At 31.5% G+C, this 13,293-nt stretch overlaps 1 protein-coding gene across 4 annotated transcripts in view; it reads left to right on the top strand.

The window, feature by feature from the left end:
- The window catches only part of LOC136080847 (uncharacterized), a 90,347-nt gene extending 80,874 nt beyond the window's left edge, over positions 1-9,473 (top strand). For all 4 annotated transcript variants that reach the window (XM_065798152.1, XM_065798154.1, XM_065798155.1 and 1 more), the window contains exon 3: positions 6,644-9,473. In XM_065798152.1, the coding sequence (XP_065654224.1) occupies positions 6,644-9,294 (2,651 nt within the window). In that variant the 3' untranslated portion in view covers positions 9,295-9,473. The remainder of the gene's footprint in view (positions 1-6,643) is intronic.
- The last annotated feature ends 3,820 nt before the right edge of the window (positions 9,474-13,293 follow it).

The raw sequence follows: 13,293 nt of genomic DNA, 5'->3' as shown, positions 1-13,293 counted from the left end.
AAATAAAAACTTTTAATATATAGGCATGATGAACGCTTTTATTATATAGGCATGATACATCGGCCCTTTTGATTAAATTTAGATGTTATAACCAAAAATATGATAGTTCCTCAAACACGTTCTTACAACGTATTTGAGGAACTATCATTTCAATAATTAACAATCAACGACGGCCGTTTTTATTTGTTAATAATCGAAAAAATAATTGTAATAACCGAATTCTAATAAAAGGTAACTAAAATAGCACTAGTAGTAAGTAGTTAATAAGGTTTTTAGTTCGATTTCCAATCTCACTTTTAAAACTCAAAATACATGCTCAAGGTTATGATTTTTTCATGGAGTTTTGTGGTGTTTAAGATGAGCCTCTAATCCCTAATCACCCCGACCTCTAGGATATGGTTCCTATAAGTATTTTCTAACTATTTTTTGTGTTAAATTATACTAGATTAAATTTCATTGACAGATGTATAATCAAAAAAAAAAAATATGTTACAAATTTTACTCTATTAACGTGCTTTGACACAGTTAATAGACGTCACTTCCTCCACTTGTAAAATGATACTTGCTAACCGTGTTTAATAGCTTAGAAAATGACTTCATATGACTGAAAAATAAAACTTTTATTACAGTTGTAGTTTATAACTAGTCTAGAAACTGGATCTTGTTTATACTTGGATCTTGTATATACAGAGTTAGATGATCATGCACATTTACCACCAAGCAAAAATGATGGTCATGAAACTGAGGCATCGAAAGCATTCAAAGTATCTAAAATTTGGAGTTTCAAAAAATATTTTGTAGAATCAAAATTTTTCAGCATTTCCTTTAAATGACTTAGTTACATTTTTTTACTAGAGACTAATATCAATTAGCAGCTATAACGGCATTGAATTTATCCAAATTATCCAACGTCTTCGCTACAAAAAGTTGTTTAAAAATAATTGATGTACTCTCAGTCCGGTCACTCAAAAACAGGTTATTTCACATAATCTATTGATAACGACCCGCGTTTCCAGACTAGTTCAATACAATGACAACGTTTGCATACTTTTTTTTATCAATAAAATTATTCCTGTTAGTTTAAACAATTTCATTACAAAAGCGCGTTAGAAAAATACTTTCTTTTTTATTGGCATCAACGGAGGTTTTAGTGTGTAAATATTTGTGCCTAAGCATAGTTTGGCATTTAGCTATCACTTTACACCAAAGGTTTTGTTTATCGTATATGCTATGATTTGCCTCTTATATTATTTATTTTGCCTCTTAAATTAAATTACTTAACTATTGGCAAAACAATTTTAAATTAATAAACTTATGGAGTTGATAAGGGATCGTTAGGAAACGTTAATATACTGATATAGCATTTAAAAATCCTAGAGTCCCGGACTACTAACAGTTTTTACAACGGATGGGACTCCGGACTCCAAAAAATAACAGGGACTTATGGACTCTAGACTCCAGGCTTCACATCCCTGTGTGCATCTTATTATTATAATATTTGTTGTAATAATGTTTTCAATTAAAATTGTTTACTTTTGTAGGATAGTTGCTAAAAAGGATTTATCTTGGCTCAGAAATTAAAAACCTTTTACATTATAGTCGTTGTTTTAAAAAAAACAGTTCATGTTAAAATTCCTTGAGTAAAATCCTTTTTTTTGTGTGTGATGACTTTTATTTAATATTTTATTGTAAATACAAGCTTTTTTGAACCTTAATCACTTACATGTCATTTTGATCGATACGTTTGTTCATTGAATAGATTATGTTGTTTTTGACTTCTTTCTTGTTTTTTCAGTTCTGTTATGTAGTTTTTTCTCGTAATCAACAAATCAATAAACAGATAAATTAAATCAATAAACGATAATCTTTTCTCCTAACTAAAACTCTGCCATTTACAAATTTTTCCTCAATATATATACTCTATGCTTTTCCTAAAATATCCTTCAAAACACCGTCATAAATCACCGCAAAAACATATTTACATTTATTATTGGTAAAAGCTATTAAAGCTATTAAATCTCTAACGTCATTAAATGTTCTAGAACTTTCCGGAATTACACTCCTCCTTGATCCTTACGGATCATCCAAATAGCAATCAAAGTATTTCGAAGGCATGCACCGTTCCCGACCACTCCGTCGCAAAAGCATGTCGATTTCTTGGAGTCTATCTTCAGCTTCGACATTTTCCTCGTTCGTCTCATCTTTAACTTGCTCTCCTTGATTTTTAGCGTTCTCTAGACCAGTTTCAGTATTCATCTCTATTTCCACATCAGGGATAATGCAGGACTGAGTATCATTTCGAGGTCTAACGTGTTTCACATGACGCGGAATGCTGTTCACTTCTACGATTTGTTTCGACGCATTCCGAGTTATCGTAGCTGGTTGCCACTTTGTATAGCACCTCGCATTTGGTGGTTTCAGCCAGACTTTATCGCCGATTCGAAACCTCTTGTTCGTGACATTTTGCGCAGGAAGATTTTCTTTTCCCAATCCTTTCACACCAATGGTATAACTGTATATTTTGTCCATCGGACTTGCACCATTTTTGTCGGCTGAGACATTGTACCAATATAGTGCTTCCGGTATCGACATTTTCGATCGTTCTGCTATTCTCTTGATCGTACGGTGGTTTCTTTCTACAATTCCATTTCCTTCAGGATAATAAGCGGCTCTAAATCTAATTTGTACTCCCCAACTATTAAGGAAACTCCTTATCTCTTTAGTTTTAAATGTCGGCTCATTGTCAGTCAATATTTCAGACGGTGCTCCACGTTCACAAAAAATAAGACGGAGTATTCGGACTATGGCAAGACTTCCATATGAGCTTGATAATTGTCGCCACAACGCGTATTTTGAAGGTCCGCAATCAATTAGACTCAAAAACTTGTCAGTGCCATATGCGTGATGTCCATGGCCAATCTCTCCCAGTTTCCTTCAACATCCAATTTCCCTTTTTCCCACCGTATTGGCGATGGATCTATTGACTGACATGGTTCGCAACTTTTTATCACATTTCGAACATCATTTTCAGTAGCAGTCGGAATTGCTTTACGAACAAAGTTTAACGTTCGATTCACTCCGAAATGTCCAGTTCTTTGGTGTATATCGGAAATAGATTCAGCCTTCGTAGCTACGATTCCCATACAACTGTTCCAACACTCTGGTACGGTCAGTTTGTTGAGCCATCTGCTGCGAACTCTTGTTAATGCGTCAGCCAAATTATCTTTAGAAGGAATAAGTTTTACCTCAACGCTAACATTGTATTCTTCAATTAGCTGTTGCAACACGCTCAGTCTTCTTCGAATCAGCATTTCACCCGTCACTTTTGATCTCAACCTTGATTTTCCTGTAAGGGCGTCAGAAACCCAGTGGAATACTGTCACGGAATCGGTAAAAACAGTCACTTTCTTCAGCTTCCACATCAGAGCCATATTCATTCCACGTATCACAGCGTCTAATTCTGCCATGTTTATATGAATATCAGACGTTTCTTTTCGCAGCCATGTTGCATTCTCCACAGTAGTTTCCCCAACTTGAATAAGAGCACCCATCGCTAAAGAACTGGCATCAACCCACACTTTTCCCTCATCACCACACACAGCCCAATCACCACAAGCAGGCTCGCAACGTTCCACCTCAGCAAATACTTCTTTAAGCACCCACTTAACGTTCTCATCACAAATTTCATCGTCCCAACCCTTCGTCAGACTGACAGCTTTCCTCTTCAAGAGACTACAAATCATTCGCAGCCAACCACACACAGGTAAATGTCCTACCAACTGTCCACAGATTGAAAACACAACTCTCCTGGTTAACTTTTGCGAGATAGCATCAACTCGATTCCCTCTGGACCACATCAGTTTGTTACCAACCTTGCGCACACACAATCCTAACACACGAACTCCATCATTACCAATCTGCTCACCTTCTTTACTTTCTAAACCATATTTTAAAAAATGCCTCTTGACATAATCAAGACTCACCACAGCGTTCAATCCTAAACCAAGTCGTGTCAAACAATACCTTTTATTTCGAAACACCACTGTTTGGAAGGGCCAAAGAGATTTATCATTTTTTAGTTGAAGATAAGCCTTGCGTAAATCAATAATTGCTGGTTTGTTACCCATTCTTCTCCATTCTCTAAGCTTTTCGACACACACATCTGCATCTCTCGTGTATGTCTCAATGAAATCGTTAGCTTCTCTCCAGTCCAGAACAGGTCGGATTTTGTGGTCTTTGTTTCTCTGAATGACAGCCATTAAAGGAATCTGCCCTTTGGGCGGCCCCAATTTATTTTCGTCATACTCTAACAGCTTGTACACAACAACTTGTCCTTGTTCAAAGCCGATGCTCCACAGTAACTCAATCCGAACTTCGCTTTTCCCAAAGGAGAAATGGATACTCCTCCTAGTAATTTAATGGAACTCATTCCGAGCATCACATCAACTCCAAACGGTTGGAAGTCTACTAAAATAACTTCATCACGTGCTTTAATTCTATCAACCTCTAGAATCACGACCGCTGACCCAGTGCACTGATAAACTTTTCCTTCAAACGTTACTACCTTTTGAGAGTTTGAGTACCTACATTGACATTTGGGCAGGTATTTTTTATTCAAAATCGTCTTCGGACATCCTGTGTCCACTAAAGCTGTCGCAACCATACCGTTAACTTTTAAACGAATAACAGATAATGCGCTCATTCCACCGTTGTTCAGGAGCGAGGTAGCGCAGATTCCTCGCTCCTGCAATCGTTTCCCTGCAGCTTCCAGCATTTCGATGCAATTTGTCCTTCCTCACCACATTTAAAACATCTAACAGTGTTCAGTGACACGTTCTTCGCAAGCAAACAATTCTTTGCAATGTGATTCAAACCTTTGCAGTTGTAACACACTAACGCAGTTTTTGTAGCATGGCGTCTAGATACAGCGCCAACAGCGTCACTGTCAATCACATATGCACAGTTCAAAAAACAACAAACGCCAAACGCACAGACTGCTCTGATAATTTAGCAAGATAGGCTAATCGTCTTAAATCAGCCAAAAACACGTCGGCTTTTTCTCCGTCACATAATTTTCGTTTTGTAAACAGTTCATATGCAGTATAGGCATCTACAGAAAAATCCGCTAATAACACACGCTCGACTTCCACAACATCTTTTTTATCTTCCGCGGTTAAAGCATCGTACACTGCATAAGCAGTTTCTCTGAGAAGAATCGGAAAAAGTAGTTCAAGCTTTAAGTTCTGAATTTCAGCAATCACTTTCGTTCGTTGAATCCAAACAGCAGCATCCGAAGTGCCATCATACGTTTCAAACATATCAAATAATCTCATACTTGGTTCCATGCCCGGTTAGCTTGTAGTTTTTTCTCGTAATCAACAAATCAATAAACAGATAAATTAAATCAATAAACGATAATCTTTTCTCCTAACTAAAACTCTGCTATTTACAAATTTTTCCTCAAAATATATACTCTATGCTTTTCCTAAAATATCCTTCAAAACACCGTCATAAATCACCGCAAAAACATACTTACAATTATTATTGGTAAAAACTATTAAATCTCTAACGTCATTAAATGTTCTAGAACTTTCCGGAATTACATGTTATCAAATTGACATCACAATTAAGATTAAATTTAAAATAAACAATTATATCATGTTATATCATAAACTATATTTATTGACAGTTTACCATTTCAAACTCCTCAGCATTATTTTGCTACTTCTCTGATACAATCTATTGCTTCTTCTGCTACTCAGGTCTTTCTTCTGAAAGTTCTTTGAATTCATTTCCAAAATGTAAGACAGATCTCTCATTAAAACACACTAAACTTATGTGTGCACTATCTAGCTTACACATGATTTTGCCCTGCAATTCAATCATTTGTCATTTCTTCAGAAATTGTCTTAAGTTATGGATACTTTAAGGTTGCAACATTTCCAGGTGACCCTCTAGTTTTTCACTTTGTTCCTAACGAATTAGAAAGGCGTATGACAACCGTAGTGTCAAACTTCTCCTGCATAAGAGTAAACAGGGCAATACGTTAGCACAAACCCTTCATTTATACACTCCAATAAAGTTTTTTATTACTTAGAACTTTAGTGAAGTATCGTATAGATAGATATGAGCTTAAACCTAAAATCGTCTGTGTCTATTTTACAACAGTAAGCGCAATATGCGAATTCTTTTAGTTTAATAATAAACTATTAAGAAATCATTAACAAATCATGAGATATGAATCTATTTCTCTACCAAGCACAACTTTATATTCTGGAAATTTTTTGTTTTTTTAAATAAAAATGCTTTTGTTTTTATTATTATTTTTATTTTTTCAGTTTATTTTATTTTCTCGATTTTTCTTATTTTTATTTACTGACTGATTTAAATTGCAATAGATGCAATATGTATAGATACATTGACTCTCTCTCTCTCTATCTCTCTCTCTTTACATATATATATATATATATATATATATATATATATATATATATATATATATATATATATATATATATATATATATATATATATGCATATATATATATATATATATATATATATATATATATATATATATATATATATATATATATATATATATTTATGTATGTATAATAAACTTTAACAAATTTGCAAATAGGATATTCGACATTCGTTCAGTTTCCTCTGGAAGCATATTGGAACATTTCAAACTTAAGTTGGAACGTAGACACATCAGAATTTCTGTGTCAATCAAACAATACTCCCAGTTGTTGCAGCTGTAGTAGTACTTGCTTTTTGTATAAGACATGCTGCGTTGACATTTATTGGAATAAAAGTGATCCACTCCCAATGGCTGACTACATGAATAAAATTGTAAAAACATCAAAAGCTGTAAAAGATACAGTATGTGAAAGTTTAGTATTTATTGGTTTGAACCGAGGTCACATTAGTACGAGTTATATTATGGTTCACTCATGTTTAAAGGAAGCAAATATTGAAGATAAAAATCAGTGTACCAACATAAGTATTCAAGACTTGTTTGAAAGTATTCCAGTCTTAGGATCTGATAACATGCTTTATAGAAATGCTGCATGCGCAAAATGTAATTTTGCAAGTTACCAAACGGTTAATTTAACAATACTTTGTAAAAAAATAGCATCTAATAGAGATTTAAAAGCAACTATTAGCCCTGAAAGTAAAAATAAATGGTCAGATATTTTAGATGAGTACGAGGAGTGTACTATTAGTATAGATGAAAACGAAGACATCAAAAAATACATACTTGCATGTGATTTAAACTCAAAAACTGACTTTTTAAAAAATTGTCCTCATGGAAATCCGTATTACGATTTATGTAATTCATATTCAGGAAAACTTTTAAAAAAATACAAAAATATTGACTGTTATAGATGTGCTAACAACAATTTGGGAGATCTAAATAAAGAAGACTTTAAATGCTTAGAACCGACTGAAATTGAAAATAGGTTTGGCAGTGGAAATGATGGGATGGAATTTAGTTGGGCTGCATTAATTAATATTAACGATGGTTTAATAGTAAAAATGTCGTTTGATTCTAACTCTCCTATTAATGGGATCAAATGCGATGATGGTTATTTCTTAGATAAATTTACTAATAAATGTGAAATAAATGAAAAAGAAAACAAAAACGATAACTTAAATTCATCTGAATCATTTGGATTAAAATGTCACTGGAATAGTTATTTGCGCAATATTGACACAGAAAGTTTTAATGACTGCTTATTTTCACAACAACCCGCGTTATTTGTGCTTGTAAATAAAACTACCAATTTAACTGCAGTAAATGAAATATTTTTGGAAACAATAGATTCATCCCTCGTTATCTCTTCAAGTAAACTAAAAAAAAAAAATTACAAAATACTTAGAACAAACGGTATTTTTACATACGAAAAACTACAATCTTTTCGAAAACATCAGTCGATCATTTTCAGTTACGCAACTTCGGTGTTAATTTCGTCAATAAAAAATCAAGAAATCACCGAAATGTATGAATTTGACTTAACAAGAAGCTATAAAGGGAAAAAAATTTGTGCGCAACCAGAAACTATCCAAGTTTTTGATAAAAACTTTTCTGCATCATCTTTCAACTCCGTTCATTATAATATAACTGATGAGGAGGTAGTACTCTGGATTGATATTGCACCGTCTGGAATAGAAAAAAAATATATCAGCTACTGCAAACTTTTTCATTTACAACAACAGTGTTTTTACAATGTAATCAAAAATTACACTTTAGAACCCAATCAAACCATTGTCTACTACTACAAAGGTAAACGTTTTACTTACCTCCCAAATGAATACGTCCCACTTGCAAATGGTGTTGGAATATGTAAAGAAAGTGACAACAACATCACTTTGAAATGGAAAACTAAAACTTTAAACGTTGCAAATATTGTATCAAAAATTGGAACATCAGTAAGTGTACTGTGTTATTTAACAATCATAATTGTTTACACTTATTTTAATGAACTTAGAACATGGTCAAGTGTGACGTCAACAACATTATGCATAAACTTGTTTTTTGCTGATTTTACGTTCCTAATTTCAACTGTAGTTTACGAAAATAGAATATGGTGCGAAGTATTCTCCATACTTTTACATTGGTTTCTATTGGTAGCTTACCATAGTCTCCTTATCTTAGCGCTTGACGTGGCTACTACGTTCGGTTCTTATAATCATCAGTTTTCAAAACGCAAAAAGTTAATTCAATACTTTATCGTTATTTATGTTATACCATCAATATATTTGTTTATTAATGTTATTTTGGAAAAAACCGGTGTTGCGTATATAGGTTATGGAGATGGAGTTTGCTGGATTCGAGGATTTTATGCGAAGCTTTTCTCTTTTATAATTCCAATCGTAACTATTATTTTAACATCGTTAATATGTTTATTATTTACCGTTTATCAAATCACATTGTCAGAGAAAAAAAGCAACAAAGTATTTGGAGAAGGAAGAACATTTCAAGTGAATGTTGCTAAGGTAACTTTAAAACTCACATTAATACTTGGAGTAATTGAGCTACTTGGTTTTGTTCAAATAAGTAAAGCATCGTTGTCAGAAGGAGAAGAGACCTTTAATACCGTTGTTGCAGTTATATACATGTTTTTTAGATCTGCAAAAGGAATATTGTTGTTTGTTGCTTATATTTGTACTCAAAAAGTTCAAAAACTAATTACAAAATCCATTCCTTGCATTATATATAAACGTCAAGGTGCTTTCACACGCGAAGAAAAACATTCTTTAACAGCTTTAAGCTCAGTATCATAATCATCAGCATCATAATAAGTACTCTTTTAATCAAAAACGTATACTTACAATAGAAGAATATAACAACGAGGAATAGAAAATTGTAACTAACAAAAATAAATGTATACATTTATAGAGTTTCTAAAATTAATTTTTGGATTTCTATTTTAGTAATATTAAATACATTTTTAATTTTACAACTCCTGAAGAAATTTTTTATTAACTTTTTATAAGACCTTCTCTTTAAGTAGTTGTTGTTGTTTAGTTTGTTTTTATTATTTATTAATTTTTTATCACTCTAATAAAAGTGTTCCTTTTCAAATTATATATTTAGTTTACAAAATGTAATATAAAAATTTAATAAAAATTACCAAAAACATTCATAATAAGATATTAAATATCATACAGACTCGCAAAAGATATTACTGTCGATAACTTCGTTCTCGACAGTAATATCGTCGAGAATGCTATTAAGAAACAATTTAAGGTAAAAGTTTTCTAATAATTTTTAGAAGATCGAGAAAGATTTTATATATTTTGTGTATTTCTGATTCGGAGATTATACACTCAATACGATTTTAAAAACCATTTATTTAAATAAGAACTTGTTCTTGAGGTTTAAAACGTCTCTTCCAACTGGTAAATTTGATTGGCTAAGCAACACGCGTAGGAAGTTATTTTCAATAAGAATTCCATGTTTTTGTGTCATCGTTATCATATAAACTTTTCAAATACTTATTGTCATCTGATAAACTTTTTAGATTAGGGTATGATTTAGGGTATGATTAGGGTATGATTAGGGTATGATTAGGGTATGATTAGGGTATGATTAGGGTATGATTAGGGTATGATTAGGGTATGATTAGGGTATGATTTACACATAATCTAAAAAGATTCAAGATTTTCATCTTCATGATTTTCATCTTCATGATTTACCCATAATCTAAAAAGATTCACAATTTTCATTTTCATGATTTTCATTTTCATGATTTTCATTTTCATGATTTTCATCTTCATGATTTTCATCTTCATGATTTACCCATAATCTAAAAAGATTCACAATTTTCATTTTCATGATTTTCATCTTCATCATTTACCCATAATCTAAAAAAATTCAAGATTTTCATCATCATGATTTTCATCTTCATGATTTTCATCTTCATGATTTTCCTCTTCATGATTTTTATCATCATGACTTCATCTTCATGATTTTCATCTTCATGATTTTCCTCTTCATGATTTTCATCTTCATGATTTTCTTCTTCATGATTTTCATCTTCATGATATACCCATAATCTAAAAAGATTCAAGATTTTCATCTTCACCCATAGAAGAGGAAAAAAAATACTAAAAGTAAAAAAAAAAGGTCTGATGGAAATATCAGAAATTTTCTTAATGATTCAAATTTTTAATAGCTTTTGTAACAAGTTTTAAAGCTGACCCATTTTATTCCGACACTTCATTAAACTTAGATAAGATACCACAACAAAATAAAAACATACTATTGTATTGTTGACATTAAAATTTTTATTTAGCGTCATTAATCAATAATGTTGCAAAAAATTTCTACTATCAGGTTAAAATCTTTTATTATGTTTTTTCTCAAAAAAAAGTCTCTGCTAAACTTAACACATTTTTTGTCCTAACTGTAACAAGATGAATGAATTATATACTTCAAAGACATGCTCTAAATAAAAGCATGATGTCAGTAATACAAAGACATTCACAAACAAATGAACTCTTTGTTGTAAATAACAGAGTAATTTTTTTCAACTCGTGCATGAGGTCAGGATTTTTCGGGATTTAAAATATTTACATCTTTAATGAATATTCCCAAGCCAATGACTAAAACACACTTACAACAAAATATTTAAATATGTCTCTGATTGTGTTGAAAATTTGCAAAAAAGACAATGGTTGATACTGTTAATGACAATTGTCAATCTTCTTCAAATATTATTGATACTTCAGTATTAGTTGATGAAAGCTGGCAAGGTTGTAATCCTAATGTATTTCAAGCATGGAAACTATCATATTCATGTAAAATAAACTATCGCGGCTCTGCTCCTGGTATGAAAGTGATTGGCGCGCAAAGAATATTTAGCCGTTTGGTTTCATAAGATATTTAATCTATTATAGTAATAGCGAATGTAATTCTTTATACTGATTCTTTATACTGGTATAACGGTGTGTAAATTAGATTGTGTTTGGCATGTACAGAAGCGTATTGGCAATTGATTAAAAAAATTAATAATAAAACTGTTAAAGCTGTAACAGTTTTTAAACCGCCAACAAAACTACTGTGATATTACTGTTAATCAAATGGCCAATGATTTAAAGTGTATAAAAAGACTATACTTTCAATATTGCTTCATGCTGCATCTTCAGTTGAAATTAACTGATATCCTCATTGCTATAATGCTATTAACAAATCAACAAGCCAGGTAATCCTAACAAATTTGAAACCACTCTCAAGCTTCACTCATTTCAATTCTGTTTAATATTTTATATAGATTTGTTGCTGGATACCTCCAAAAATTTAAAGTTGGTTAGAGCGTAAAACGAAAATTTAAAGTTCTGAATTGTTGTGGGATACGTCCGCCAAGTCAGCAGACGTATTCCACAGCAGTAAACCTTGTTAAGTTTTGCTTTTTTCTTTCAAATTGAGGGTTTTAGACTTAATTTAGTCAATTTTTAAATGCAAAAAGATTATTGTATGAAGCTAAAAGTTTATAGATGAATATAAATTCATTTAAGAATACCAAAAAAAAAATTTATCAACTTGTTGCTCTCAAGTTTGGGGTAATTAAGGCCAAAATTTGTGGGTGCTTTTGTTCCCCGGCTCCAATCATAGAAAATTTTTTGCAAATCATCCTTACATTCCGTTTCTTAAACTTAAAATATAACTATTGGTTCGTTTATAATCTCTCTTAGTTCACAAGTTTATATATTATAAGAGCCCGAGGCCGTTATTTTAAAACCGAAAATTTGTGCATTAGATCTTTAGCTAGTAATAATTATCAAAGGTGTTTAAATTACCAGCTAAAGTTTATCAAATCAATCATAAAGCGTAGTTTTCTTATAATTGACTTCGGACTAATATTAGAAATCATGCAATCCATTGTCAGACACTTATCATGACGGCAACCCTCTGCAAGGCATCCTTAAACTTCAAAAAATTGTATCTGTACTTTCTTTATAAAATAAAAGTAGAAATTTATCATTTTACTTGGGTAAATATTAGATGATGTTTTCTCATTAGGCAAAGACTTTCTACAGTTCTTACACCTTCCCAGACAAAAATATATAGCAATATTGTTGCCTCTATCGTATATAACAAAAATCACTTCTTCTAAAGTTAGGCAAACTATTTTATATTTATTATTTAGAATTTTCTGAACCACAAAATTCTTTGAATAGAAGCCTTGTATTCAAAAAAAACTTTGTGAAAAGAAAAGAATACGGAGAGTTAAAACAAGAAGAAGCAGTTTATAATTGCATCAAGAAAAACTAGTCATTATACTTTGGTGTTTATGAATAATCAAGCAAAAAATAGAATTTTTTTATTCAGATTTTCGGCCTAATAAATATATATTATTGAGCCAAATTTCTTATACCCATAAAACCCGCTATGAGTTTTATTTTAAATTTTTTTGTTGTTTCTTAGGGTTTTTTATGATTTATCTCGCTCTTTTCATTACAATCATCACACCCCTTTAATACTAAAAAATATCATTGGATGGACAAAGCTTTTAACTTATAAAAAAATATAAAAAACTTCTAATGACTTGTTATATAAAAAAAATGCTTTTTAAATATCAAGCCACAAAATGAGCTAATAAAGTGGTGTAGGGAATTTCTGAAAATATAATAAAAAATATAAAAATGACAATATAATAAAAGAAATTAAAAATTTTAAATACTTTTCTATGATTTCTGATGAAACCTCAGACAGTTCAAACTTTTTGGATTATTATAAACTCAATTTAGACATGAAGGAATTATTTGTCAAGTTTATAC

This window comes from Hydra vulgaris, chromosome 05 (assembly GCF_038396675.1).
Source record: "Hydra vulgaris chromosome 05, alternate assembly HydraT2T_AEP".
NCBI lineage: Eukaryota > Metazoa > Cnidaria > Hydrozoa > Anthoathecata > Hydridae > Hydra > Hydra vulgaris.
Note: the sequence above shows the minus strand (reverse complement) of the source record. Positions and strands in the feature narration are given on the sequence as shown.